Below are 27,666 nucleotides of genomic sequence, written 5' to 3' on the forward strand. Positions count from 1 at the left end.
GCATAGCTGCTCGTATGCAACAACTCAGGGGTGCAGAAGGTTTGAGAGGTAAGAGGCATAATTAACATATTTCGATCTATAAGCTTTATTTATATGTCGACCGTTTTTGACCAAGTCCTCCGACACGTTTACAATTATAAAGACTACCATAAACTTATTTTAATATTGTGTATCATTCATTATCGAAGCGCGCGCTGACTCCTTTAATACTAACAGTGTGGATGCACCGAGGAAAGCCATTGTATAATCATCACGGACATTGAGGCAGCTAATCGAAAAGCAACCAAGAGGCGTGGCAGTTAGGTATCCGTTGGTTCAAAAAGTATCGTCACCAGACCGGCGGGATCTGGCGACGATATATTACTCGTGTTCGTTTCGTCAGATTGCCTGCACGGTAACAGATATTCAACAAAGTCATGTCTAAAGACATCAACCGTGTGAGATAAGTCTTGCCTCTTAGAACAGATTGAACAGCTTCAAGTCTTACCACCTTCCATGCTCAATTGTCCATCGACACTGTTACGGCTCAGAAGCATCCTTGGACTACAATCTTCAAGAATATGGCCGCTCTTCTTTCTCCACTGGTGCATCAATAAGATTGTTGAATTCCTTGCTAGGATCGAACATGAAGAGAGACACTGGCGATTGTTAACCTTTATCATCCAGCCTCAAACAATTCTTAAAGTAGGCGGCTTACCGATTGCAGCAATCCCTACGAAGGTAATAGCAGTGACCCATACGCTTTTGAACGAGGCTGCATATGTGTCGAATAACGCCGCTGCTCCTGCCCCTATTATATTAGGAGTTACTCCGGGGACTGTCAGGAGCGCAGTCGAGTCTTGCCCGACCAGGTCCGTGACAAAATCTAAAACAGAGCTTGCGGGCAGTCCTATAATATTTGAGTCATTCCTCAGCGGGATTTGAAGGTCAGGGTGGCTCACCTGCAGTAATCGCAGCCTCTGCAATATTGTCTCCCAGATGACTCATGCCCAACCTAAAGACGGCTTGATAAATGGCAATCCCGACTGTGCCACCCAGAGAGCGAACACTAATGAGAAGACAGCTCGCAGTCGTAATAAGCGCGTGGGGCACGCAGAGCTGAGCAGCAGTGACTATCGCGACCATCGTCATTCCAAGACCCCAACCCATCAAGATAGGGAGCCCCCAAGCTGCTGTGTTGCTATGTCTTGTGGTGCTCGCCATGCCGGCGAAGAATGCCACAAAGATAAGGAATGCAACGAAGGCAGCCAGACGGACTTTCCTGGTTGTCGCGCAGTACAGGCCAGTTATAAGAGATGCAAACAGAGTCGCCAAGAACCCGATCGCAAAGCGGACCGTTACCAAAAGGAAGTCTTCCTCGTAGAGAACGTTCGTCTGGAAAGGAAAGTACGTAATGGCAGCGAAAAAGGCAACGCCCTCGCAGAAAACACAAAAGAGGCAGATGGCGAACATGCGATTCTGGAAGAGGCCGTGATGGAATAGTCCGTCGGCCTTGAACTTCCATTCGTAGGTGATGAGAGCGACGGCCAAAACGATACTGACGGCAAAGGGAGCCGAAACGTGAGCATCGCTCCATGGATATGGGTTGAGAGACCAGGTCAGCGATGTGCAGAAGAGGACCAGGCTCCCCACTAGTAAGGCATATGCAACCCAATCTAGGCGTGCGAGTTTCTCTGGTAGACTTCCGATCTCAAGCTGCTGCTTCGTTGGTGGAGGGTGGTACGCGACACCACACAATATTGCAGCGAGGACGAAAAGTCCCGCATTGATATAGTAGTAGTTCCGGAATCCGTTGGCGCTACCGGACCGGTTGACAGCTCCGGCCGCAATCAATCCGAGGACAAGCCCCAGCGATGTTGAAGTCATGGCTGCAGCTTGGCCCCAAGGCCTCCAACGTCGGGGCAGAACCTGGCCTGGAGTATGAGCATACAGTAAAAGATTGGAGGTGAAGAGGAAGGGTACGGGACGTGTACCTCACTTGTCACAGCGTGGACAAGCCCCTGTGGTCCGAACGCGATACCTAGAACCGTGAAGCCGGCGATTGCCATCGGCATGTCAGAAGCCTGACCGATAATCATGCACCCCACGACTCCAAATATGCTCGGGATGATCAGAAACCATTTTCGGCCCCAATAATCGGCTCCCTGAGACACAATAGGTCCTAGCACGACAGTGAAGATTGCCAAAGTTGCTGTTATCCAAGCTGTGTCTGAACTCCCTAGAATATTGCCGATGATCTGTGATTGCTAACGAAACCGATTCAGCCCAGCTGAACTTCGTCTAGATCGATGTCAGGGTCGACTTACTGCCCCAGCTCCGACGATGGCAAAGTTCTGCGCAACGTACACCAAACAAACAGCAAAGATGGCGAGATAGGTTCTCAGATGAACATGAAGTTGAGGCTCATTTTCAATAACAGAATCCTCCGCACCAGTGGCCACGAGGGCGATTTCTTTGGTTGTATCATGTGGATATGAGGGTGCTGACATCTCGATTCCCAGGTGCAAAGCGTTGCAAAACGAGGAGAAAAGATGAGAAATGTTTATCATCAGGTTGAACGTCAAATTTTGACGAGGAAGTGCCAAAGCTAATTGCATGCATGCGCCTGTGGGTGTACAAGGACAGCTTCACGGGCGAAGCGTTTCGGAGGTCTTATCTTGTTTGGGTCGTGCTTGATGCATTCTCAGAATTTGTTTGATGGCCTAGATCATGCAGGTGGTACAAGTAAGCTTTCTGGCCAGCCCCCGCAGCATCGGTCAATGATGTTAAAGAATACACAGCGACGCAAGCCACTCTCGTCACCCCAGTTACTACACGATAGATGGAAGCTCATGTAATTTATTGTCCATGCTATAATAATCGGCGTATGTTACTAAGATATATGGTAACTTGCCTTCTAAGTCATGTCTTTTTGAGGCGTTGTTGCTAATAGAAAACTCGAGACCGCCGCAAAACCGTGTGTGTGTTCCAATCGATACCCTGGGGTAAGAAAGATCTTTGACTTTCCAGCTGCACATAACAGGGTTTGCAATGGGTTTTTTTCAAAATCCATGCATAGCTTACGTCTCATCGGGCAAGGATCACAGAGTCATATCTTGTCCACTGTCCAATAAAATGAAGTATTGCTTCGGCAAGTCATCACCACATTGGTCTTGGCGGCCTTTTTCGACGGCGGTGGGGTAATCTCCTCGACTGGATGCCCGGTATCCAGGGCGATATAATTCCACAAATATTATTCGCAACACAAGACTTTCTGATTTCCGGAAGGGTTCATGGTGTTCATTGATATTTCGAAGAAGGATGTCAAGATAGAGTCCTATCAGACTACAGAGCCTAAAACCAGAAATTCATCGTTACGCACATGTCTCAAAGATCCAGTCCGCATTTCTTCTCTTACTCACTTGCCGGTTCGTCGTAGAGCGAAAACAACTCAAAGAAACTGACCGAGAACACGCAAATACTAGAAAGCTGTTCGTCTCGTATCATGTCGAATCTCGATCAAACCATTGGAGTGAGAAAAGAACTAGATCTTCGTGTCTAGGCCGTATCCAATATTCATGAGATCTAAGTCCTTGTCCTGAGAGCTCTCTTACCAGTAAGTACTGGAAAACTTGTTGGTCTGGAACTTTGGGACATGCCCTCAGCTCCAGTTACGTTCAAATGATGCTGGTGCCAGGTCAGACCATGTACGAGTTGAGCGACTGTTGTGACCGTCGACCCGAAATTGACGTTTGGTGGTATTACAAAGTGTGGCCATTTTTGACGTGGCTTCTGGATTCTGAGACCACCTCGGCAGCTGTTAGTCCTCCTCCTCCTCAGATTCCTCCGCTGCCGGGTCCTCTGTAGCCTCCTCGGCTTCTTCTCCCTCGCCGGCCTTGACGGCGGTTGTTGGAACAAACACAGCCCATTCACCGTTCATATCAGCGACCTTCAGAGCGATTTCACTCTCCTCTGCTTCGAATTCAAGCTCCCCAAGACCTTCAGTCACGAACTGGTTCGTGGCTGTGTCCAGCTTTCCAAGCACAGACTGGGAGATGTCGACAGCATTGCTCGAGGCTTCTCCAAAGATGTAGTCAACCTGGTGCTGGTCTCCAGTCTCGGGTGGCGTGGCCGTCGAGATAGTGAAGGTGAGCGGGTCGACATACATCAATCCTGCCGGAGGTGCGATGGTTGCCATCTTGGGGGCCACGGTGATGGTGTTCGCGGCTGTACCGTTGTATTCGGCTTCGATTGCTCCAGCGGTCTACACGGCCCATCAGCATTGGTGGCGCGCGATGGCGCTTTGTCCAAACTCACATTTGCTGGCAGCTTCATCTTGGTGAAGAGATTGCCACCTTGCACTGGGTTCGCCGAACCGAATACTCCAACAGTTCTGACGGTACCTTCTTCAAATTCCTCCGCTACTGCTAGGACTTCAGCGGTAGTCAATGTGGTCTGATTGGTCACCGCTACCGTCTCCTTTGCAGCTTCTCCCTTGGCCTGCCCCGCCTCTGATACATTATTCGATCTCGGCACTTTGAGTCTGAGGACAGGAACAGCCTCATAGCGCCGCAGGGCTGAAAGCCCGACATTTCTAGTAGGAAAGCCCAACACGGGTATGGCCTCCAGGACCAACAGTGATACGAATGAAAGACGCATTGTATTGAATCGAGACAATATCGCTGCGTATTATGGCAAGAGAGATATTACTCTCAATATGATAAAGCGGAGGGATAGCAGAAAGATCTATGGAACAACGGCTCGACCGTGCCCGTAAGTTGCTTAGATAGGAATAAAAAAAAGAAACGGAAGAAGTTAAAAGTCAATGTCGGGTTCTTCGTATGATGTAGACCGGTGCCAGTGGAGGTATATTTATGGTCTGTCGACTTAACAATTGGCGAAGGCCACAATCGACCACCACTTGTGTTCAAGCATGCGATGCGCCCTCTGATACCCAAAGGTCGTCTTTTCTGATACTCGACTTCATCTCCAAGGCTGCCAAGCGGTGTTAGATGTCTAGCAAGCCTGTCATCCAAAGGCGCCTATGGGGCGGGTCGAACAGCATGCCATCCCAATGAACAACCTCCAACTATTCTCTCAAACAGCCAAGTTGTATCCGATATCCCACGCACGTGCAAGTTTGCGCAAGCATTCGGCTGAACGACCACACGTGTCATCCAGTCGCCGCGCGAGGCCAAGGTTACAGGTGACATAGCCCGGCTTGGTATCGAGGACAGTTGAGTTTTGAGACGTCAAATTTGTGGTGGCAGGCGCATTGCTAAGGCTTGGTATAGTTCCAGTGATGCCAGCGGGTAGATACCGACACGCGGCTCCACGTGGGTGTGAAACATGCTAGTTAGACTAGTGGAAACTCAGGGGCTTTGTTCCGGGCAAAAGTGGGACTTGGAATTATAATAGACGACTTACACCGGATTGCCCAGAAGCACTTCTACATCGGTAGCATACTCTACGCAAATGAACGGTGTCTGGCCCTGTAATTCGATTTTAAGAACTGTCCAAATTCTCAATTTTATCATTAGAAGCACTACGTGAACGAGAACGCCGATTCAAATTCAGTAGGCGCACTACAGCTTATAGAGCCTGGGATCTGCGAACCGCTCTCCACAACAAAATATTATAGTGCAGCAGCCGTCGCGCAAAACATCGATCTTTCAACCATCCGACCATGGGAATTCTAACATAAAGCTCAAACCCCGGGCCTTGGAGGTAATTATAATGGCTCTAGCGAACATGAAACCCAATTGTTATTAGTCCTTTGGGGAGTCATTGTTCAATACGTGGTCGCCAACCTTTTTTTCTTGGTGCTAATATGTAACATCTGCTGCTCTGCCAGATTGTCTAAGGTCAGAGCATATCGCATTGTCTATGTTTCGCGAGAGCACTCCTTGGGACCATAGCAGCTGCCGGTTCTAGATGCAACCCATCACCTAGGCTAGTCTAGCCACAAAGCTGTGCGGGCATCACATCATATCTTCAATGCCGATTGCCAACTTGCATACTGCAGTACCTTGCGGCACAGTTTTTCCCCGCATATCCGAGAACTCCAAACAGTTATTGCCGGCTCACATGTAGCTCTCGCTCCTCAGAATTAACACAACTCCGCTTTCCCGGAGAACACCATAGAGTCATTCCAGGGTGCAGCCCAGGTCGGCCCCCGTAGGATTTCATAATCTCTGACGGATAAGGGATACTGCATGATGGAATCAACGATGTCAGGCTATGAGTATCTTCAGTGGCTTTAAGAACGCCACAGATCCGCATGCAAATTTTGGGTGTATTCTCATTCTGCTGCAAGAATCTCACATTCGCCCACGTCGTACACAGAATACCGGCATGCGTGACAAACGCTTGCCTGTGGAACAGTCACAATGAGTCGGCCACCGACCGTATTGTTGAGCTGAGACCAGTCGCCATTGGAAGGCGATTCGTTGTCACCGGGAATGTACCTGCAAGACGATCCGATATCCGAGGCGGCAAGTATTAAGGGGAAAAGTATCACCAACGAGATACGAGGACCCGATCGACCAACCATTTCAGCAAGTATAGAACTCTGACCTCGAAACAAATGACAGTGAAGTCTATAGGGACAAGAATCACTATATTGATGCAGCTATTAGTCCTAAATACGCCCGAGAATCTTCAGGATATTTCTGAATCTAATTCATTGCGCTCGTTTTAGCGGGCAGTCTGTTTATTTCTCGCCCCCATTACAACTTTGTATGTTGTCCGGACGTCTGGTCGAGGTGCAACTCGCCAGGTTCACGATCCTTTCTCTTTCAGCGGCCCGTGCACTTGCTGCGCCGATACTCGGTATAGTGAATATGTTTGTTCAAGTAACCAATGAGAATCTCAGTCGGAACTACGGCGTTTGGCCCCTGTGCTTCCCCAAATGTGGCGGTTCCTTCGCTGACGTTTCCTTCGCTAACGTTCTCAGAAGCAGTCATGCGGCGAAGCATTGGAAGGGCTGCTGGCTTGTCTGGCACATTATGGTCTCAAATGCAGGAAAAAGAATGTATCCAGGTTCAGACCCCAGCTGCAGTGCTTGCTGGAGAACTAAAATCTCCTGCAGAAGGCAAACACTACCCCGATACCATAGAGAGGCGCGACAATCAGGCAGCCAGCGTCTACCGGACAATGCTACCACACCACCGTCTTTTGACAAGGCAGGTATCAATCGATGCTTAGTTCCTATGTGTCCCATCACATCTTGGTCCCGGCGTTCCGTCAGACCCAAGTATCCCTGACTCTTATCTACCTCCAGCATGCAATTCACCGGTATCTTTCCTTCCTACTACACACCTCAACACGAGTGCGACGAAATCCCCTACTAGCCTTCCTTCATGGCTCCTAATAAGCAGTTCTCATGGACGCAGTTCTTTCCGCCCAAGGCACAGTACACCGACCAGGACATACCCAGTAGCCTGGAGGGAAAGGTCTATGTTGTCACGGGCTGCAACAGCGGAATGGGCAAGGAGCTCGCGAGAGTCCTGTACGCCAAAGGTGCCAAGGTCTACGCGGCTTGCCGTTCGCAGGAGAAGGGGAGCCGAGCCGTCGCCGACATCAAGAAAGCCGAGCCTCGATCCAAGGGCGAGCTGATCAGCCTGGAGCTGGACCTTGCCGACCTGGCAAACGTGCAAGCCGGGGCCAAGGCATTCCTGGATCGCGAGCCCAAGCTGCACACACTCTTCAACAACGCCGGAGTCATGGTGGGTCCCAACACCTCCCCCCTGAAGACGGCACAGGGCCACGAGCTCGCCCTCGGGGTCAACTGCGTCGGAACTTTCCTCCTCACCAGGCTGCTTACCCCTGCCTTGATCGCCGCCGCTAAAGACGCACCCGGAAATAGCGTCCGTGTCATCTGGCTATCCTCGTTCGGGCTAGAGCAGTTTGCCCCGGAAGGCCGGGGCATCGATATGGACAACCTCGACTATCACCAACCGAAGCCTGGCATTGAGCGCTACGGGATCAGCAAGGCCGCCACCTGGCTTCTGGCCGCCGAGTATGCCCGACGCCATGAGCCCGACGGCATCGTGAGCGTTGCCGTCAACCCAGGCAACCTCCACACGGAGCTGGCCAGGGATCAGGGCATCGCACTCAAGCTCATCGCCGCCGCAGTTGTCTATCCCGCCATAAACGGCGTCTATACCCAGCTGTATGCAGGTTTCTCCCCCGATGTCACCAACGACAAGCACGACTGGAGCAAGAATTGGAGCAAGTCCCTCCCGTGTGTTTTCTGATCCTGCAGAGCCCTGGATGCTAACTGGTCGGCTCTAGTCATCCCATTTGGACGGGTCGCGCCGATTCGCCCGGACCTGACCAAGGCAACCATTTCAGCGGAGCAGGGAGGGAATGGAAACGCGCAGGAGTTCTGGGAGTGGAGCGAGCAACAAGTCAAAGGATACCTGTAGTCACAGTCCACGAGCGTCAGATGGTATAACCATGTCATGCGTACACCGGGACGGAAAATACACGTTTGGCTGCGACAAATATTATTGCATCTTTGATTCAAGTTTGCTGTTGACTAAGAAACTGCATGATCTCAGCCCGACCTCACGAAGCGCATCTGCCCGTGCGAGTTCGCGTCAATATACATGGGCATGCCTTGCGCCCGCCGTTCCAGCATCTCCCCGTTGTCTGTCACTCCCGCTCGGATGTCTTCGGGCCGCCAGCCATAAAGCCCGTACATCATGGCCGCGACGATACTCGTTTTGACCAGCGGCGAGCGCCTCGTCTTCACCATGGTAGTTATCAGTAATGCTATGGTGGCAATCGTCTCGAGTAGCGGCAGGACTAGCCATTCGTAGCGCACGTAGATATACGTCTCGGGCCTGAAAGCGGATCCCGCAACCAGCGTCAAGTTCGTGTTATCTCCGGGGTTGTTGCTCTGCATTTGTGCGCTCAAGGTAGTAGCTAGGTTCTTCGTCACGTTGCGCAGGTCGGTGCTATTTAGAAAGTATCCCATCTGGATTAGGTTATTATTTCCGAGCGTCACGCCGGTGACCTGGGCCGAGTTTGGATCGCTCCTCCCGGGATGAACCGAAAAGTCTACGTCGAAGATGCCGCTAACGTACCCAAAGGTCTGACCTAGGGCCTGTTTGCCAATTGTATATTCACGGCCGGTAGCGTTGGAGCGATAGATCAACACGGTGTAGTTGTCTTCACCCTCGTGCTCTGAGTCCGTCGTTCGGTTCCCGACGGGATTGAGGGGCTCGTTCTTAACCTTTCCGGTGGTGATGACTCCGGAGCTCGCTGTGACGTTTTCGAACGTCTGTTCGCAGAGATACCAGCGTGAGTACAGTAACTCCACTATGTCGGGCTCGGCGCGGGTCTGTCTCGCCGAGGTCAAAGAGAGCTCGGCCCCTCCGATCTGATCCAAATGGTATGCCGGCGATGCTGTGAAGAATGTCCAATCGAGTATGTTACGAACATTGCCATCCGGTTCAACAGACACTATCCAAGTCATGTTCATTTTAGGGTCTACCGGATTGCGTCCGTCATAATCGTAAATGCACGTGTAGTTCAACCTGAAAGCTCGAGTCAACACTTGTCCCCTTCCGCTCAGAAACATTCGTTCCTTACATGGTAGAGTTTCGATTCTGGTCACATTCCCTGCTCATGGTCGATGTCAGGTTACGAAAATCGTGGCAGTATCCTAAGCTCGAGTAGCTATCCCAAGTGCACTGGCTGGCTGGCTCGGGACAGCTCAAACTAGGCGTAGAAACAGCACCTACGATTCCGTTGATGAGAGCCGCCTCGTACCGAATAGTGGCCTCGTGGAAAGCGACGTTTAAGAGATTTGCTGCGATCATGTCAGTCATTTTCTGGCCTGAAACGTGGGTAGATGCTCACTGCTGGTTGCATTTTTGTCAAGCAGGCCATATGCGCTCGACTGGTGGGATAGCGCTTGGCCGATATGAGCCGTCACGTTGTCGATCCTCGCAATCCTGGACGGGAACTCGAGGATCTGCTGCGAGCTCGGTTCGAAACCGAGGGCGAGTATCGTAACCAATGCCAAACCACTTGCAACCAGCGCAGAGCGAGTCCTGACACCGCCGAGGAAGATCAAAGATCCCCAGGGACCCCGGCTGGCCTCATCAAAAGCTTGCAAGTGGCTCAAAGGGTGGGATTGGGTTTGAAAATAGCGCCACTTGAGTTGACTGATGCACGACGTGATTACCACCACCATGGCAGACTTCCCGACCGTAGTGAGCACGGATATCAGCGAGTTGGGCTGGATGGCGAGAGGCCAAGACTCGAGCGGCTTGTTCCCGGCCGAAACCAGGATGGCGATGACGAGTGATATACAGACTAGCGAGAGCAGTGCACTTCCGAGCTCCCACCACCACCATGCTGAGGCTCCAACATTGCCGTCTTTCTGAGGTGTAGTTCGTGGGAAGGAAAAATACGACTTCGCCTTGTGCGCTGAGGTATGTGTTGGTGATTCAAACATCTCAGCACGCAGCTGCTCGCCGTAACCCTGGAAGAGTTCATCCTGTTTGTCGCACTCAGAGCTTGAAACAGAAGAGACAGGAATTCAACGTCCATACTGACCTGTGCATGTTTGTGATACTCTTCTCGGTGGCTATCTGATGACATCATGGGCTCCGGCGGAGGCTTGGCAAAGGTATACACTTATGAGGAGGTGTACTTGCTAGTTGCGAATGGGCTCTGACAGCAACAAGTAAGGGTGTAATAAGTAAAAGCGAGCGTATCGGTCTCATTTAAATGCACTAGCACTCGATCCCAGGACATTCCATGTCGACATCGTTATATGCGCGCTATGCCATGCACGATGAATTGGATATGGGAGAATAACAACAAGGCCAGGGTGGATGCAGATGGCATCCTCGATTGGAGGCCAAGAGACGTTGCGCTCTTAGCGAACGAAGTGTCTGCCTATAGAATGCAGGCGTTCCTGGTGATGGTCTAAAAACGGGTTTGGAATTCATTGCAACGTCTCAGGCATCAGGGTAAGGCTGAACTATCCCGACTTGCAATAGGGCGGCAGACCGGGTGCCAGGGGCTGCGATGGATTCTGCAGCACTGTTGTCACAGCCCCCAATCTCTGCCATAAATATACCATAGTCCCCATAGGCCTACATATCGCATACCAATCATGTCGAATAGTGTAGTGCTCTGGGTGAAGCAGTCGAGCTGCGAAAAGTACAAACTACTTTTGTGTGCTTTGAGTTTATAGCAATTGAAGAAGGAAAAGTAGAAAGAGAATTGGAAAAAACTTCCACCATCCTCGGCGTGGCGACTCTCTGAGATCTAAATAATTGATCAAGAACTCGACAGTCCAAACTCCGCATCGCAAGTCAGTGCTCATTAGATGGATGGTGCGTCCACGATGTTGATTTTGTCGCTGACAAATGCCTATCGAACGGTTTTCTACATCCCGGCCTCTGTTATATAGATCCGAGTGTTGCTTCAGAAGTGGAAAGATCATTTGTTGGTTTGTTAGCACAGCCTCGCTCAAGTCGCAACGCACCTCATGCACCCTCCGAAAAACCATCAAGTCAGTGAATCAGCCCCGCACTTCCACGGCAGCGAGTCGCCATGATTTTGATCTCCGAGTGTGAAATCTGTACAGTCGCGGCTTCTTGGGAGATTATTAGTGGGCGTTGAGTTGTATTGTTTTAGCGTTTTTCGGACTATAAAGTTTGAAAGCTGTAATATAATACTAGTCCAGGGTACTAGACTGCTGGTTGGTTGGTTTCCCACAATTTAGCTACCACTTCATTGACAAAACTATACCACAATGCGCAACATTCTTCCTCGGGTGACGCTCTGGGCAGGTAATTCGGATCCGTCATCTGGACCGGGCAACACGCACCATCTGCGCAACCAGCCTGGCGACTTCCGCTTGGCGTAGCTGGACCGAGATTCTGACTCCATCCAGTGTTTCTGGGGATTATCATCTGTTTTCACAGGGTCACCCTACCACGTAACTCGCCTTGGTAGGGGAAACGAAAACTAGAGGCGGCCTAACACACCCCCTCATGAGCACATGGCGGGACTCTCTGCTCGACTAGCTACACACAGTTAATTTCGTAGGAAAGGTGCTTTCGCCAATCTCCAGTGCCATCATTCATCAACGTGTATTGGATATATTAAACTAGGCATCCAAGGCTGGTTCTCGAACACGACCCCAAGGGCCACAGGCATTGGTCCGATCGCCGATCGGAATGTTACGAAAACGTGCGTGCACATCATAATCGAACGTATGGTATTGCCTTTCGTATACGTGAATGCGCGTTGGCTCCAAGAGAGCTACGCGGGGACAGACAACGGGGGCCATCTACAAGGCCCCAGATCCAGCACGACTCAGTATCAGTTGGTGCTTCTTGAGATGGCGTTGAAGAGATAGTACATATGTTACATGTTTAGCTATAGTCTGTACATTTGGTTTCACACGACCGACCGGCGTAGTGGCGCCTATCGTGGTTGTACAGTTGGCGACCTGGACGAGCCCGAAGATGAAGCATGTCCACCGCAGAAACCGGTTGGAGATATCCACACAGGGCTCTGGGTCATCATGCCTGGGCCCTCGGGGCGGGATTCACGGGCGGCACGACCTCGCCACCGGGCATCTGGGGATGCGCCTCGGCCTCGGCCCTCTGGCGAGCATAATAATCCTTGAACTTCTTCTGCTTGGCGGCCCTCTGCTCGTCGAGTGCCTCCTTGCGGCGGGCGATCTTGTCCTCGCGGTCCCTGCGCATCTCGGCGAGGATGGCCTCGCTCCTTCTCCTCCTGTGCTTCATGGCGACCCTGCGGGAGCCCATCTTGCGCTTCTCGGTCCTGACGAGGGATCCGAGCCTCCAGTTCTCCTCACGGTACGAGTAGTTGCTATCCTGCAGCTTGTAGATGCGCTCGTCTCTGGGGTGGGGCTTGCGGCTGTTCTGGCCGGGGCGGACGACCTGGTTGGGGATGCCGCTGGGGGAGATCTCGGGGACGGGGGCGCGCTCGGGGATGACGGAGGCGTTCATGTTGAGCTTGCGGCGGCGCATGGCGTGGGGAGGGGTGGGCAGCTTGTCCTCCTTGTTGAAGACGACGCCGATGTACTGGCGGTCCGGGTGCTTGGCCGGGTCCTTGTAGTACTTGACGTAGCCGGTGACCTGGGCGAAGAGGGTGTGGTCGCGCCCCATGCCGACGTTCTCGCCGGGGTGCCACTTGGTGCCGCGCTGCTTGAAGAGGATGTTGCCGGGGATCACGTAGCTGTCTGTTCAAGGGGTGGACGGCGCACAGATTAGCCTCTGGCCACGAGAGGCGGGATGTGGGAAACGGGGGAGTGTGCATCTGATAGACTCTCGAAACCTACCTCCAGTCTTCTTGGCACCCAGCTTCTTGGGGATGGTGCTCGAGTCCCGGATCACGTAGGCGCCCTGGCTCTTGACGGAGGCATATCTGCGTCCCTCGACGCCCTGGCTCGCAGCTCCCATGCTGAGGCCGGTCAAAGCATCCTGCAACTGACGAAGGGCGAGGCCGCTCCTCGCGGCGGAACAGGTGGCCACCACGGGCCGGTGTAATCGTGCCAGCCTCATGTTGTGTGGGTCGTCGGATGGGGGCTCTCAGGCGACGTGAAGCTGCTCCTAACTGACTGACGATATCGACGAGCTAGAGTGGGAAGAGCTCGGGGGTGTCGAGAGTCGCGAAAATTGATTCTCGCTTAGCTAAGAAAGGCGCAAGGTGCCCAGCAGCCAAACGAAAACGGGGGTAGTTTTCGTTTTACTCCACTGCCAGGTCTGCCAGGTCTGCCAGGAGTCAGCGAGTGCGTACGGGCAGGACAGGGGGCAGGGGGGGTCGGCATCCGCCAAGAGGCCGCTAGAGCAGGCTAAAGATCCGATAACGATAAGCTGTCGGCCCCCCCCCCCCCGGCACGTCGGAGGGAAAGTTGACAGCTAGACTAATACTAATAACTACTAACGTTGGTACTGATGCTAGTCGTATACGTATATACATAATCCGTACACGGAGTATTGTCAATTGGCAATTAGTTGTCAACAATTAACTAGGATAGCTTATTTTTCTTCATCCGCCGACGCCTACTGCGCATCCCGCATCCCACATCCCACTCGCGACGCCCTCCACTGATACACCCCCCTGCGATCCCCAGCCAGTATGAGGTCCTTCACCACCCTCCTCCTCGTCCTCGCGGCCTTCCTGTCCACCGCCGCCGCGCAGTTCGGCTTCTTCGACCAGATGTTCGGCGGCGGTGGCGGGGGCGGTCAGCAGCAGCGCCAACAGCCACAGAACGTCCCCAGCGACTCGAGCATATACCGACAGAACTACGACTCGTTCACCTGCGACAACTATCTGTGTCCCGATACCCTGGGTAGGTTCAAACCAGTCTTCATTCCCGAGCTGACGCCACGACACTTGGGCCAAGGGCCTGGTAGGGAAGAGAAGGGAACAGCCAAGGCAAGGCACAGACAAGGAAGGAAGGAAAGCAATCTGGCTGGCCGCTGAACGTCACCTATGATGGAACGGCGCGACGGCGCAAGTGGTCCTCGCGTCCAGCTCTCTCAACACATGGAAGAGAAGAAAAAAAAATGAAATAATTACTCCTGCTAACCTACTACCCCTGCGAAATCAGCGTGCGTACACTTCCCACACCACTGCCCGTGTCCCTTCCCGGCCACCGAGGACAAGGTCGAGACGGGCGACGGACACCGGCTGTGCGTGTCCAAGGGCGGGTTCAAGCAGGGCGAGGCGGCGCGCAAGGTCGAGTTGGCCAGGAAGGGCATGCTATAGGGGGCGGGCCTGTGAGGTTTGGTAGTCGGACACGGCAAAGAGGACCCGGGGGTTTTTGCCGAGAACGAAGAGCGAAGAGCGAAGCCGGTTTGGGAGAAAGAAAGAAGGACCACGCTGAAGGTTATCGTGGCACAGTCTCTCTGCGTGCATGACAACTTGGCACTGGCGCTTTGGCGTCCAGAAACAAAGGCAAGGCGTTGAAATAAATTCACCAGTTTGGGAATCCCTACATGCTGTCGCTAGAACACGTTGATCCAATGATGCGCCAACCCCCAAGTACAAGTACGGGGATACCCTAGGGGCACAACCTGCTCCCCCGTACATGACAGTCCTCGGTAGAGGTCAAAAAGGGGGGAACCGAGAAGAAGCCCGTGGTAGACATGATGAATACTCTGCTCAGTGAATAACGGAGCGAACCTCGTGACAGGTGATGTGAGATAACCATGACACAATGACTTGGGACAAGTATGGAAGAACTCGAACATGTCGGGTCACTGTACATTGGGCCAGAGCGAAAGAAACTTGATCGGAACAGACATGACAATGTAACTGAAATCATCCCCCCACAGAATGTGTGTCGAGGGATTTTACCTTCTCATGTATAAAGAATTCCAATCCGATACAGTATTACCTATCCCAGGATAGACGGATATCGAACGAACGTGTGAGACAAATGCGGAACATGGGATGCTTCAACCACAACCATTTTACGACTTTGCAGGAAATACTAGAATACGACTGCCGCCGCATTGCAAAATCTAATGACAACGCAAGTAACAAGGAAAAGAAAAAAAACCTGGACTATCGAGTGTACTCTTCGTGTCCATCTTACCGAATGCTGCACGAACCATGAACTCCTATTCCATATGCTAATGTTCCCCGGTCTCCCTGCCTCCCTGCCTCTCTCGTGTTTCTCATCATGTCACGTTGAATCCCTGCAATTATGCCCGGTAGATACTTGCCGCCCCTGGTCGCTTGAAACTATGCCGCCGGGAGCTTGGGGACAGGCGGCACCTTGCTCTTCTTGCCCTGGTTTTCCTCATCATCATCATCTTCTTCTTCATCCTCATCTTCCATCTCCTCATCCACTGCCTCCGGGTGCCCCAGCAAGCCCACAGCCTCGCTCATCTCGTAGTGCTTCTTCCTGAGCTCCTCGAACTTGCGGTGCTTCTCGCGCTCCTCGGGGGTCATGCCAAACACATCAGCATCGGCGTCATGGAGGGGGGTGGCGTCCTCGTCGCTGACATGGACCTTGCTCTGCTTGCGAGGCGTGCCGGTGTCGAGGTTGTCGTTCTCGGGGATCTCCTCCTCGGGCTCGCCGAGGCTCAGGCCGGGGATCTCCGAGTGGTTGCCGTCCATGTCGACCTCGTCGTCGTCGAGCCCGTCCTCCGAGGGCGAGTAGTGCTTGGCGTAGGGCGTCTTGGGCTCCGTGATCTTCATGGTCGAGGTCCGCTCCTGCTCCGTCAGGTACAGGTTCGCCTCGTCCCACTTGAGGCGGGGCTGGTCCGAGTCGAGCTCTCCATCGGCAGCCGAGGGCGTTCGTGAGGACTGGCGCCGCGAGCCGGCTGGCCTAGAGGCGGTTGAGGAGGAGCGGCGGTGGCCCGCGTTGGCTTGGGTGTTTTGGACCACGAGCTCCTTCTCTGGCAGCTCGTGCTCCTTGGTCGGCGAGGCGGGTGGGGATTTCTGGTATGACTTCTTCAGAATACCTGGGTTGCAAGTCAGACGAATGCAAGCCATGGACATATCGGGGTTGGGAGAACAGGGTATATACCTCTTGGACGCTTAGCCGTGACTGGCGGGGGTGAGTGAAGCTCAGCGGGGGGAGCAGTGTGAACTTCCATCTTTGCAAAATGGGAGCAACTACTACTACAGTCTGTAGTTTCTGGTTTGACGTTGTTGTGTGAAGAAAAACACAAACAAAACGAAAAGTGTGATTGCGGATTGGACCGGGCGCAAAATATGCTTGTTTTGCAGGTTGAAGTTTGTCTGAATGTGTGCAGGTGATGGGTTGCGATCTGCAATAAACCGGTGCGACTTTCGACTTGCGGTTCGGCTGGGTACAACACGACGAGTGTATTGTAGGCGTAGGGGCCCCAACGATCGATGAGATCACAGGAACGTTCGACGCTACTTAACTTGGAGTTCAAAGCTCCCTCGTTTCGTTTTCGTTGCGCTGTGATCCGCCCAATCTTTAACCAGAAGTGCTTGGGCTGCGGGGCGCAATCAACGGGCGTCTGCGTGAGTTGCTAACCTAGCCGAGTTAGTGGTTCTGTTCGCATGGACAGAGCGTGGTTCTCTGGAGCTGAAAGCAGTCGGCTGTTGCTGTCGTTGTTTCCAGAAAGTCCTTGATGGCTGCTGTTGACTTGTGATTGTGTCGCTATCACCCGAGTGAGCTCTGTGATCAGGACCTGTGGTAGCCTGTAGCTGCAGCTGGGCCGTGTTGTGATTGTGGTGTGGTGTAACAGATGATCGATGACACTTGACCAGGTGGGATGTGGTCGCTCTTTATTTGACCTGCTTGTGACAGTCGGCGGGTCCGAGAAACCTGAATAACTGCCACCTGGATGAGATGTAACTATTGGATGTGTTTGCCGAGATCATCATTCAAGAAGACGGGGCAGCATTTACCAATGATCGATAGATCAGGTCGGTTCGCAACTGCAGCTGCACGTAACTTACATGCTGTTCAGCCTGTGACTGACATTTTTGGAGGGGTTGGGGGCAGGGGGGAAGAGTGATCGGCCCCCCGCCTTTTGCTGCACGTCAAAGTCCCGCAACAAACTGTACAAGATGTAGCAAGTTGGTGCCATGTGGTGGTAGGCATATGTCACGATGGCCGCTCTCCTGTCACGAGCATTTCCCTTTCTTTGTTTATCGCTGCGAGTTCATGCAAGCTAACGCATATACCCGCCACCTCGCACCCCCAGAGCTGGGAAGGCTCCCATTTCCCCAGCACCGTTTATGGACAAGCAAATGCGCCTGGTCTACCCCAGCTCGCCAAATGGTGGTAGATTCAAAACACGGTGCAAATCTGTAATTCTCGATGCTGTAAGGAGTACGGAATGTGGTTGACATTCGTCAACAACAGCAACAATAATAGCCTTGAACAAGTATGCAGGGTAGTTGTGTCTTTCATCGCTTGGTGTCACATAGGAGCCGCAGATCCACAACTCGCTATTCGCCATGCAGAATCCCATGTAATCATCTGCTATATATCATTTTACCATGTCTTTTGGGCGAACGGATGAATGCGGTAATGACCTCTCGTCCCTACTAGGCTTGTTAGGCTTCAATACAGTACCTGTCGCTTGTCATCCCAACCCGCATGCCACAAACAAAAAAAGCCTCGCATCATAACTTATGCATCCCGCTTCTTTGGTCGGGCGTGGATTGACATCATCGCTCTCCCCCATCGAAACAAAAACTCCTCCGCATTCGACTAACTTGACCGAACTACCCCATATGCATGCCACACGAGCTAACGCGGCATTTGGTATGGCTTCCTTGCTCCTTCTGTTCGACCCCACGTTTGTTGCATCTCATGCAACCTGGCTGACTTTTGGTTGTATTCTTCTGTCGCCTACAAGAGGGGGGGGGGGAGATGACCTCATCGTACACGGAAATGTTGAAATGAGATTTCAGGCGCGCGGTTCAGAACCTCGGCCGGAAGATGCATCGACAGTCTGCGATATCTGCATGGATGAGGAGGCACCCAGGCTCGTAGGGTGCAGATGATCTCGGGGGGAAGCATTTGTGAATGACTTATCACTCAGCTCGATTGCTCGTGGTTGGGTGAACTATGGATTACATGGTCGGAGAAGAGTGATTAAATATACAAACTGTCATCACTTAGGAGATTATCAGGATCAGATCACGCTGCAATGATTGTAACACGAGGCCGTGCCAATAGGGAGTCTCGGCATGGAATAATCAGATTCGCTGTCTAATAAAACACTGCCCACTTTTTGCTGTATGTACAGGAGTAACAGATATGTATACATTGGAAATTGTTCACTTGTTCGGTAGGAGGCACTGCCACGTTGAGCAAAGCCAAATCGTGCAGTCGTGCTCAGGTTCATAGTCCCCCAAGAAGATCGGGCCAGAGGGCAGACGGCATGTACGACGAAGCATTCGTCAATACTGTACGTTCTCTTCAGACGGTTAGCTGTCATCCGCCACCTCTTTGAAATCCTCCTTTTCCTCGCCCTTGTTGGGTCTCTTCTTGGTCTCTCTCTTCTTCGGTCGCAGCCACTCCTCCATGCCGACTGGCCAATACACGCGGTTCTCCGGTCCGCCCATGCCGACTTCCTCGGCTGGTATTTCCCGTGGCACCTGAGGCTCGGGCTCTGCCATCTCGACATCTCCGTCGTCATCGGTGCCCTTCTTGCCCTTGCGCTTCTTCTTCGGCGTGGCCTTGGGCTTCGGCGGTGGTTTGTTCTCGTCGTCGCGCTCGTACGGTACAACGTCGTTGAAGGAATCCCACCCGGGCAGCCTGTAGGTTCGCATGAGCTCAAACACGGCCTGTTCCTTGTCCTTGGCCTCGATCATGAGATCCATGTCGGGTACGCACGGCGGCAATGTCGTGACCCTCGGCCGGTGTTTTCGTCGCTGTCGTCCGGTAATGGCGTCGGGGCAAGGTTCGCTGTAATGCATCTTCTGGGTGATGCCTTTCCTGTCCCACGTCGCCTTGATGCGGGGATATAGGTCCATGACATCTTTTGTTCCCTCTCGTATCTTGTCCTTGTCAAACAGGATGTTGTGATGGTGAAAGTCCAACACCATCGGGATATTCAGCTCCTCGCAGATCGGCAAGAGGTCATGGACGGTGTAGCACACATCGTCATTCTCGAGGACCAATCTCGCCTTGATACTGTCGGAGAGCCGGGCGTAGTTCTCCCGAAACCGTTGCAGCGTTGCTTCCTTGTCTCCAAACACGCCACCCATGTGAAGGATCATGACGGCGTCCTTGTTCTGCTGCTCCGGCAGCTTGAGTAGCGTGAGCAGCTCGTCGTGATATTCGAGATCGCGCACCGCATTCGTGACGACTTCCTTTCTCGGGGATCCAAGCTGGGTGAACTGGCCAGGATGTGTCGTCAGACGGTGGCCCAGCTCACCAGCGACTCGGCCTGCCTCGGCCAATGCTTCGGACGCGAAAGGCGCCAGTTTGTAGCCGTATTCCTCGTGACTTGCAAAGGGGAACATCTCTGAGCTGAGACGCATGAACTTGATGTGATACTTGTCGTTCCAGCGCAGCATCTTCACGATATCGCGAGCATTAGCAAGACCAAGCTCTTCGACATATCTTTGCCCGCGAGCAACATCTGCCGGCTGGTCTTTGTCCGGCCGGTTTTTTATCGCGTGTTCTGGCTGGCTCGGGTCCTTGAGGGGATGTCGGTGCTCAACTATGGAGGCAATCCTACACGTCCTGGAACTGAACACCTGCGGGTTAGATATTCGAAGGTATGTGTTGAGACACGCCTACCCAACGTTAGCTGATAGTGCCCCCAACGGAAGCTATTTGGCACAAAGGACTAACATAGCCTAACCTGCCCTTCCATGGCAGCGGCAGGTAGTCACTATTTACTGGTGGCGGCCGCCCGCCTTCGGTCTTCAGGGCGTTGATGTCTTCTGCCTCAACGCCATTCCCGTCTGCTTCTTCGCCTTCGCCGACCGCGGCGTCGCTGGCCATCTGGGCAATTTCTGCATTGGCTTGTTTCTCTTCCCCTTGCTTCTTCGGCTTGATGTCCTTTGTAGTCCGATCGTCGCCCAGTACGTTCCTATATATCTTGGCGGTGGGCCGAAACACGGCGCTTTCCAGTGCATGGTCGTGTCCACCATCCATGGCCATGCTAGATCTGGCTGCCAACTTCTGTCGCTTGGTGGTCTGCCGGAGTTTATCCTCCATCGTGTGGAGATCATGGATGGCATTGTCAACAGCAGCACGTTGCTCAGGTTTCTTGCCCCGCTTGAGATGCCTCTGGAGGCCAGCCGAGCTCGAGTTCGAATTCGGGTTTGAGCTGGAGGTTGATGTCGAGGTTGGGTTCTCTTTTTCGTCCGTGTCGCTCTCTGGATATGAGTACATTCCAGTCTGGTTGGCGTTCCTCCCGGACCTCCGCCGGGGCACGACAGCTGCGGAGAGCGAAGGGCCAGCGGCCAAGTGGTCCGAAGTCTTGAGATCTTCTTGCAACAACGCCATGTTAGACTTCTTGCGCTTTGGTGCCATGATAATAGAAGTCGAGCGCGAACACGCCCGTCCGGGGGAGGCGGATATAAGGTGCCTCCTGCCTACCGGAGCAAAAGTCGCGAGGCGGAGACCGGGTACGAAGGCGCACGAGCGAATGAGAGAGAATCTAAAGTTCGGCATGCAACGTGAATGGTGGGCTTGGGAGCCAAAAGGAGTGAACCGTTGCTGGGACGGATGGAGGGCTTGCTGCCACGTGGGGGACGCAGGCTGCGCGATGATACAAGATGAGAGAGTCCCGGAGCGAACTGTCCTAAGGGTGAAGTCACAGGCGGAATAGGTCACTGACTTTACCATACAACATCTGGTCTGCTGCGGAATGGGATGCGCTCGAACCAGCAATGACGGCGAACGTCACGTCATGGATGCAGTTATCCACTAGAATAGGCGGGCAATTTTGCTTCGGCTTTCTCTGACATATTGGAGACATCCATTGGTGGCGTCCATTTGGTCCCGGACTGTCGCAACTTACCGTTCGAGGGGCGAGGATCGGTCAAGGCTATCAGAAAGGCGCCCATGTAGCACGTCACTAACGTGAAATGTAATCGATCGTGGTGTCGAACAAAGATTCCTAGAAGAGACCAAGAGACGCGACCCGATAATTAGTTATGTCATAGGTGCTCGTTAAGTGGGTGGGTCTGAACCGGCAACATCCGGGGTCTCTCCCCCTTGTTACGGCTTGGTCCTGGGTTGGGGCTTGAGCTTGAGCAATCGATCTTGCACGGCAGCACGGGAGTTTGCGAAAGTCTCTGATTCTGCATAGCTGCAGCCATCTGTGGCGAAGATGCATACGGATCCGTTTAGTAGTATGTACATGAAGCTTTTATGCAGCTACAATTGGGAGCTCCCCAGGCTTGCATTATCGCATCAGGCGGCACCACTCTTCAAACGTTTCTATAGTAGGTTGGTAGGCAGGGTAGGCTCGTTGGCTCATACGATAACGACATGTAAGAACAGTTACCCACTTGTCATGCTGACCTTGTACGGCACAAGGACACCGCGCCACCAGCCAGGACGTTATTGCACTCGTCAATCAACTACCTGCATCTCCGCATCAAGATTAGCTATTTAAGATCATGACCTAGAAGAACGGTGCGATAGCTATACTCGGCTGATACGTCAGTTCTCGACCACGGTCTTCCATCGCTTTTGTTCCCGATTCCTGGTAATACGATGTCCTGCACACCGGGCAGTCGTATCTCTTCCTCAGAAACCAACTTGCCAAACATCGAGCATGAAACAAATGCTGGCACCGCTTCAACTTCACCACATCATCGTTGATAGGCTGCGGCCTCCAAGGTTTGACATCTGTCTCGGCCTCCTTCAAGTATACGTGTGTCGATTTCACACTGCTTTTCGTAGGCGGCGAGCCGCTAGTTGTCAATCCTCTGCTCGGGCCGACCTCCAGGTCGATGCCCCCATCCACGATGCTTCCGGTTTCAGTGCACGAATATAGCGATGCTAGGCATATCGGACTTGCGCTTGTCAGCCCTGATGCGCGCGAGTGTTTTCGCCTCCGCCAGACTCACCATTCTTGTCCATCGCAGTCCCAGCGCTCATCTCGATGTCCGCGATATTCCGTGACTTGTTGAAGCTCCGCCATCGCTCTCTGTAGAGACTTGGGCAGCTGTGTTCCTTTTTCCCTGCTGAAGGCTCGGTTATACTGTCGGCGCAGTGCCCGTCGAAAGAAGCTTCTCGCCGTCATCAACAAGATGTGGACAGAGCTTCTCAGTTGGGTGACTCACATGGCCAGCAGCACAAGCAAAGCCAACGCGCAGAAGAATGCGACTGCGGCAGTGTCCCATGGGTATTGCATCCTGTAGCCGTGGTGTACATCGACAGTAGCCGCCAGGCCCAGGTGCACTCGTGGCTGTAGGTGAATGGCTGCCGCGGTGTGGCGCGAGTGGCCTCGTTTACATTCCCCAGAATATCAAAAGACACATGAGTCTTGAAGTAAAAGTTGCGTCTCTGAAATGTAAATGACAGGTTTGATCAGAATCAGCAGGCAAGGAGCACGCTCATAATCACATGTTCCGGCGGATTCCCCCACAGATACGATACAGATAGGGAGCGGAATACACGCTACATGGAGGGACCAAAACGCTCGGCAAGCTAAGCCAACCAGGTGTGCATCGAAACCAGTCAGCAACCACTAAGCTGTAATGCACGCTGCGGTAAGCACCAAGGGGTGGAACAATGCCCGCCATGAAAGAGATATCAAGCCCAATAAGCACGCGGGAAGTCAAACAGCTGAGTGTCACCAAGCTTGGTAGTTTCAATCGTGTTTGGTCACCTGTGATTGACCATGGCCGCTTGAGGTGGCATGTATTTGGATGCCCGGGTCGGTCCAAATCTAGGTTGCCCATTTGCTCTAGCCAGCACCTTATTTAATTCGCTCTAGCAAACGGCGGCGCTGGCAGCATCTTGGCCTGTCGATCGAGCCGAGTAAAACGTTGGCACCGAAAGGGTTGCGAAGGAATGCAGCGCGATTGGTTTGGGTTGATGATTTCTGGATGGCGCAGATGATATCTGCGATAATGCTGCATGCCTGTGTTCCTGCATCTATCTATTTTCCCCAGCCCTGCGGCCACGAACTCTAAGCGCATCTAACACTCAGAAGACCACATACGCCAAACGCCTATTTTTTAAAACATTGATCCATGTCTGAGTTCGACACCTATCGCCTCTGTCGCTTTGCTGATGGCTCGGCCGCGTTGGCGAGACTGTCCAGCTCGCTCAGCTTCCTCGCGCTGAGTTCTATAGCCTGCTGGAGCAGGTCCTTCTCACCCCATCGCACAATTGCTGCCATCCTCGTTCTGTTGGCAGCCCGGCTCGTGGCTATATCAGCCGCCGCGTTGAGCTTTCCTGATTCCCTCGCAATCACCTCGAGATCCTGCGCTGCTCGTGTCTGGTACTGCGAAAGTCGGATCTGCAACGCACGGTTGATGGTAAGTAGCATGAGCTCCTTGGCCTTCTGCTTGTCCGGGATCGAATTTGGGTTGGCAGCCTTTCGGACAGCTCTCAAAAATGCCATGACTTGCTCAACGAGATCCTCGGGCAGCGCTTTCAACTCCCTGTCCTCGGGAACGTTTCCTTTCTCGTCAGGACCGTCCAGGTCCCTGTCGAGCACGAAGACGTCCTCAATCTCTTCGTCTTCCAAGTCGTTAATCTGCAATCGATCAATTTCGAGTCCATCTGGCCGCGCTGGTACATATGCTTCGTGGAATGTCTTACCGCTTTTCCCCATGTGGTATCATCTAGCTTGATCTGCTCCTTAAGCACGTCCTTCAGCACCGATGAGACGAGGTCCCATGGTAGCTCAACTACGTCGTACCGCGAATGGGTCTCTGTAACGTAGCCGTATCGCCTAAGAAGATCTCCGTTTGAGAGCGGTCCATAGTAGTTCAGGATCTCCTGCCCGGCCTGTATAGGCTTTATTGACGTGACCGTCAGACTGTGATCCTCGTGATTGACGTGCGCCTTGAAATGTAGTTAGAACCGTTACAAAGCATGCATTTGACAGACTCACATTGAATGCTGCATCTGCGTTCAAAATGTCGGCCATCGGGACCATTCCCATCATCAGCTTGCCTTCCTTATCCTCCATCCATTCGTCCTCTCCGTCCTCTGGGTCCTCTTCTTCGTTCTCAAGGTCAAACGCGTAAGCCATAATAGTACTTCCCATCCGATGAGCTAGCGCCATCAGCCGGTCCTCGCCCAACCTCTGGGCGCCCGGGGGGTAGAACACGTCCGCATGCTCCTGGACCGTGGGCAGGACCTTGGCGCGGAACATGTTGTCGGCCTCGTCCTTGCCGACCTTGGAGGAGATGGCGCTCGCCTGCAGCTCCGCGAGCTCCTGGTTCGACCAGAACATGGGGGTGTCGAACTCCTCCGGCAGGACGTCGAAGTACGGCCTCCACCGCGACTGGTCGCCCTGGAGGAACTCGTAGATCATGACCAGGATGAGTGACACCCACGAGTCGGGCGGCCCCGTGATCTCGCCCTCCTCGTCGGCCTCGTTGTCGTCGTCCTGGAGACCGGCGGTGGAGTCCTCGAAGATCTGCGGTATCCTCTTGGGCAGATCCGAGGTCAAGGTGTTGAGGATGGCATCCCGGGGAATGGTGAAGAGCAGAGTGTCTTCTGGGATGTCCGCCGTGGCAACTGCAGTGGTTATTAGCCACGGGAGTTTTGGTTTTCTTCTTCTTCTCGTACTGTTGTACCATCGTGGCGGGACATGAGATGAGATGCACTATCAAGGGCGGAGCTTACCGATGCCTCTGCCGGCATGCGACCTGCGGTAATCATGAATCTTAATGTCAGGATGAAAATTCGCGCCGGGCAGGGCTCTGAACCAGTTCAAGAATGACGATGTCCTCGTTTCCCATGATTGCGCCATGACCAGGGATTGCGATGCGACCAAACCGTGATTATAAAGAGCGTTTACGATGTCGGAAATTTTGCATCAAGACAATTCAACGCTTCGGAGTTGAATCGGCAAGATGCTGCTGCAAGGCGGGCTGAAAATTGTGACCCACCGGAGCTGAGAACATGTATCGGTACTTCAATAAAGAGCGCGCACTCGCTGTCAGCTGCGGAACCAGCTAGTGCCAGCTGTCGACGAGCGGCCAGCGGCCTCCAAGTCAGCGTAAGTCGTAGCAATATGTCATTATGCATATATTTCTGTTAACTTTGCAGGCACAATACTCTCGTTTCACATATCTACACGTCGTCGTGCTGTATGACGTGTGGTAAAATCTACATGGCTCTGTGTTGACAGCTTGAGTTCTCCGAGGGCATAGCAATATATTATGTTATGTTATGTTGGCCTCCTAGACTTGAACGGGAGTTTTTTATGAATTGAATCTTATTCAACCAGCTCCTGACGCATTTGTCGTTCTTAGATAGACCAGGCAGCATCAGGATCCCCAAGGCTAATATCTGCTCGTCCTTCACGAACATGGCATCAGCCGGGATTGGCAACATGGAGAACGCTCCGTATCTACCTATTTATATAAGAATGCTACGGTGTCACATTTATGCTTGAGGTCTTTCTTAAATTTATAACACCAACGCTAAAACGGACACTGGCATAATGAAATCTGCGTCGTGGAGGTCCGACTGGATTGTTGTTCACATATCTCGACCTTAATATAGTATGGCAATGGGATTAGCCAAAGGTAAGGTCGACCATATACTAGGTGAGCTCCTGCACAAGCATTGATTATCTGTCTAAATAGTTCGAGCTGCACCCTCATGGCAGGCGCTCGCCTTTCCTGGTGGCCTGTCCAACTTGCGACATTGTTCTGTCTTCGGCATATCTTTGGTATGCCTTGATATAGTATTCTTCTTCACTCCAAGTATCCTTCACACTCTGTCTCTCAGATATAGCATTGTACCACTCCGTCCAGCGGCCCCAAAGCGCCTCATCGCCACCTTCCTTATCTGCTGGAATGTTCACACCACCGGGCTTGTAATGGTCAATTAGAAACAACCTCTTTGCCCAAGGCGCCAGCATTACGTCGACCATGCTGAATCTGTCGCCCAGGAACCATGGACCGCTATCATCCATTTCCTTTGCCAGTGTTTTGATATGTTCCGATAGGTTTGACCGTGCTTCTTCGACAGAGTATTCCTTCTCAGGTGTGTGCTGGATGAACTTGTAGAAGCCAGGCACGATCTTGGTGCTGATGTGGTCAATCCAAAGCTTGCATCGCGCTTTCTGATATGTGCTCGACGGATACAGGCCCAGTCCGTTGGTCGCCTCATCTGCGAACTCTTCGTTCAGATAGTCACAGATGACTGAGCTCTCATACAGGGGCTTCTGAGCCTTGCCGACCCCATCTACTGGCACCGCCAAGGTTGGCACCAAGCCCCGTGGATTGAGGTCGAGGAACTCCTTGGCTTTCTTGTATGGGTTGATCTCCACATATTGGTAAGGGATGTTCTTTTCCTCCAGAACCATCCAGCTGCGTTGTACGAACGGGCAGAACCAGCCTGCGTACAGCTTTAGTGGGTGTTCCTGGGCGTGGGCTGCGACCGTCTTGGCGGCGACCCCGCTGGCGTGGGCGTGGAGACCAGTGTCTACTTCTGCCATCTTTGCTAAAGCTTAAAACATGAGAGAAATAAAAATAAAATAAAATAAAAACCACACGGTCTGGCTCAGATTGGCGGAAAACAATGATCTGAATCGACGAACGTGATCGTCCTCTGACGGATGGTGCTGGAGTGCCGCCACAACTCGGTGGCGATGACATCATTGCGATGGCTCCCGGCGGTTGCTGCCGGATGCTACCAACACACTGCTGCACCGCGAGACCTTCGACGTTCAGTGCAGTGCGTCGGAAGAAACTATGTAGTGATTCGCGATTTATCTCAACATTCTTCATTATCTCATGAATCTTATGGTACAGCAACTATGGGTATCAATTATTTGTACAAGTAACACGTTACGCTGAAGCTAAAACCCGATCAACGCGCTTGCTTTACCGCGAATTTCGAGCTCAACCTCTCCACAGCCATTTGAGACCATGTGTCACGACCCAAAGTGTTCCACGTATCGCGGGAATAGTTCGACTCCAGGTCATGCGACGCTATTCTGTGTAGGTAGAGACTCGTACAGCTTGCCAGCACGTTTGGGTCGGTTGGCGAATCGGGCTGCTCGCTCCAGCGTT

The 27,666-nt window shown here is 52.7% G+C and overlaps 11 protein-coding genes across 11 annotated transcripts; 2 read left to right on the forward strand and 9 right to left on the reverse strand.

Moving 5' to 3' along the window:
- Positions 1-552: 552 nt before the first annotated feature.
- On the reverse strand, positions 553-2,489 carry BKA67DRAFT_533679 (major facilitator superfamily domain-containing protein; the record flags this gene model as incomplete). Its single annotated transcript, XM_046099737.1, has 5 exons — positions 553-638; positions 698-889; positions 942-1,913; positions 1,979-2,144; positions 2,307-2,489. The coding sequence occupies 5 exons, from the start codon at positions 2,487-2,489 to the stop codon at positions 553-555; spliced, it is 1,599 nt and encodes a 532-aa protein (XP_045962762.1).
- Positions 2,490-3,799: 1,310 nt separating this feature from the next.
- On the reverse strand, positions 3,800-4,638 carry BKA67DRAFT_656717 (uncharacterized protein; the record flags this gene model as incomplete). The annotated part of the gene is made up of 2 exons (XM_046106989.1): positions 3,800-4,243; positions 4,297-4,638. The coding sequence occupies 2 exons, from the start codon at positions 4,636-4,638 to the stop codon at positions 3,800-3,802; spliced, it is 786 nt and encodes a 261-aa protein (XP_045962763.1).
- A 2,476-nt stretch (positions 4,639-7,114) lies between these two features.
- On the forward strand, positions 7,115-8,474 carry BKA67DRAFT_216035 (putative estradiol 17 beta-dehydrogenase). The gene is made up of 2 exons (XM_046095532.1): positions 7,115-8,211; positions 8,275-8,474. Exons 1-2 carry the CDS (start codon positions 7,341-7,343, stop codon positions 8,406-8,408), a joined length of 1,005 nt encoding a protein of 334 aa, XP_045962764.1. The 5' UTR covers positions 7,115-7,340; the 3' UTR covers positions 8,409-8,474.
- Positions 8,130-10,596, reverse strand: BKA67DRAFT_674574 (uncharacterized protein; the record flags this gene model as incomplete). The annotated part of the gene is made up of 4 exons (XM_046108760.1): positions 8,130-9,524; positions 9,580-9,799; positions 9,850-10,477; positions 10,552-10,596. 4 exons carry the CDS (start codon positions 10,594-10,596, stop codon positions 8,540-8,542), a joined length of 1,878 nt encoding a protein of 625 aa, XP_045962765.1. The 3' UTR covers positions 8,130-8,539.
- Positions 10,597-12,536: 1,940 nt separating this feature from the next.
- On the reverse strand, positions 12,537-13,544 carry BKA67DRAFT_656720 (ribosomal L27 protein-domain-containing protein; the record flags this gene model as incomplete). The annotated part of the gene is made up of 2 exons (XM_046106990.1): positions 12,537-13,222; positions 13,322-13,544. 2 exons carry the CDS (start codon positions 13,542-13,544, stop codon positions 12,537-12,539), a joined length of 909 nt encoding a protein of 302 aa, XP_045962766.1.
- A 355-nt stretch (positions 13,545-13,899) lies between these two features.
- BKA67DRAFT_216207 (uncharacterized protein) lies at positions 13,900-14,902 on the forward strand. Its single transcript, XM_046095533.1, has 2 exons — positions 13,900-14,335; positions 14,597-14,902. Exons 1-2 carry the CDS (start codon positions 14,122-14,124, stop codon positions 14,752-14,754), a joined length of 372 nt encoding a protein of 123 aa, XP_045962767.1. The 5' UTR covers positions 13,900-14,121; the 3' UTR covers positions 14,755-14,902.
- Positions 14,903-15,735: 833 nt separating this feature from the next.
- On the reverse strand, positions 15,736-16,595 carry BKA67DRAFT_533685 (uncharacterized protein; the record flags this gene model as incomplete). Its single annotated transcript, XM_046099738.1, has 2 exons — positions 15,736-16,460; positions 16,526-16,595. 2 exons carry the CDS (start codon positions 16,593-16,595, stop codon positions 15,736-15,738), a joined length of 795 nt encoding a protein of 264 aa, XP_045962768.1.
- Positions 16,596-18,915: 2,320 nt separating this feature from the next.
- BKA67DRAFT_512739 (UV-endonuclease UvdE-domain-containing protein) lies at positions 18,916-20,443 on the reverse strand (the record flags this gene model as incomplete). Its single annotated transcript, XM_046097500.1, has 2 exons — positions 18,916-20,232; positions 20,291-20,443. 2 exons carry the CDS (start codon positions 20,441-20,443, stop codon positions 18,916-18,918), a joined length of 1,470 nt encoding a protein of 489 aa, XP_045962769.1.
- A 1,633-nt stretch (positions 20,444-22,076) lies between these two features.
- On the reverse strand, positions 22,077-22,598 carry BKA67DRAFT_656724 (uncharacterized protein; the record flags this gene model as incomplete). The annotated part of the gene is made up of 2 exons (XM_046106991.1): positions 22,077-22,470; positions 22,525-22,598. The coding sequence occupies 2 exons, from the start codon at positions 22,596-22,598 to the stop codon at positions 22,077-22,079; spliced, it is 468 nt and encodes a 155-aa protein (XP_045962770.1).
- Positions 22,599-23,516: 918 nt separating this feature from the next.
- BKA67DRAFT_216288 (SET domain-containing protein RMS1) lies at positions 23,517-25,604 on the reverse strand. Its single transcript, XM_046095534.1, has 4 exons — positions 25,265-25,604; positions 24,525-25,156; positions 24,230-24,475; positions 23,517-24,164 (listed from the first exon to the last, which is right to left on the reverse strand). Exons 1-4 carry the CDS (start codon positions 25,389-25,391, stop codon positions 23,673-23,675), a joined length of 1,497 nt encoding a protein of 498 aa, XP_045962771.1. The 5' UTR covers positions 25,392-25,604; the 3' UTR covers positions 23,517-23,672.
- A 477-nt stretch (positions 25,605-26,081) lies between these two features.
- On the reverse strand, positions 26,082-27,199 carry BKA67DRAFT_558381 (glutathione S-transferase). The gene has a single exon (XM_046102314.1). It carries the CDS (start codon positions 27,087-27,089, stop codon positions 26,247-26,249), a length of 843 nt encoding a protein of 280 aa, XP_045962772.1. The 5' UTR covers positions 27,090-27,199; the 3' UTR covers positions 26,082-26,246.
- Positions 27,200-27,666: the final 467 nt, after the last annotated feature.

This window comes from Truncatella angustata (assembly GCF_020726525.1).
Source record: "Truncatella angustata strain MPI-SDFR-AT-0073 chromosome Unknown BKA67scaffold_2, whole genome shotgun sequence".
Classification (NCBI taxonomy): domain Eukaryota; kingdom Fungi; phylum Ascomycota; class Sordariomycetes; order Amphisphaeriales; family Sporocadaceae; genus Truncatella; species Truncatella angustata.

Coding starts and splice junctions, on each gene's coding strand:
- BKA67DRAFT_216288 (XM_046095534.1), bottom strand. CDS start 25,391: ATGGCGCAATCATGGGAAACGAGGACATCGTCATTCTTGAACTGGTTC. Junction 24,476..24,524: donor ACGCAGATGCAGCATTCAAT/GTGAGTCTGTCA, acceptor CTACATTTCAAG/GCGCACGTCAATCACGAGGA. Junction 24,165..24,229: donor ATACCACATGGGGAAAAGCG/GTAAGACATTCC, acceptor GATCGATTGCAG/ATTAACGACTTGGAAGACGA.
- BKA67DRAFT_558381 (XM_046102314.1), bottom strand. CDS start 27,089: ATGGCAGAAGTAGACACTGGTCTCCACGCCCACGCCAGCGGGGTCGCC.
- BKA67DRAFT_216207 (XM_046095533.1), top strand. CDS start 14,122: ATGAGGTCCTTCACCACCCTCCTCCTCGTCCTCGCGGCCTTCCTGTCC. Junction 14,336..14,596: donor TCTGTGTCCCGATACCCTGG/GTAGGTTCAAAC, acceptor CTGCGAAATCAG/CGTGCGTACACTTCCCACAC.
- BKA67DRAFT_216035 (XM_046095532.1), top strand. CDS start 7,341: ATGGCTCCTAATAAGCAGTTCTCATGGACGCAGTTCTTTCCGCCCAAG. Junction 8,212..8,274: donor CGACTGGAGCAAGAATTGGA/GCAAGTCCCTCC, acceptor GGTCGGCTCTAG/TCATCCCATTTGGACGGGTC.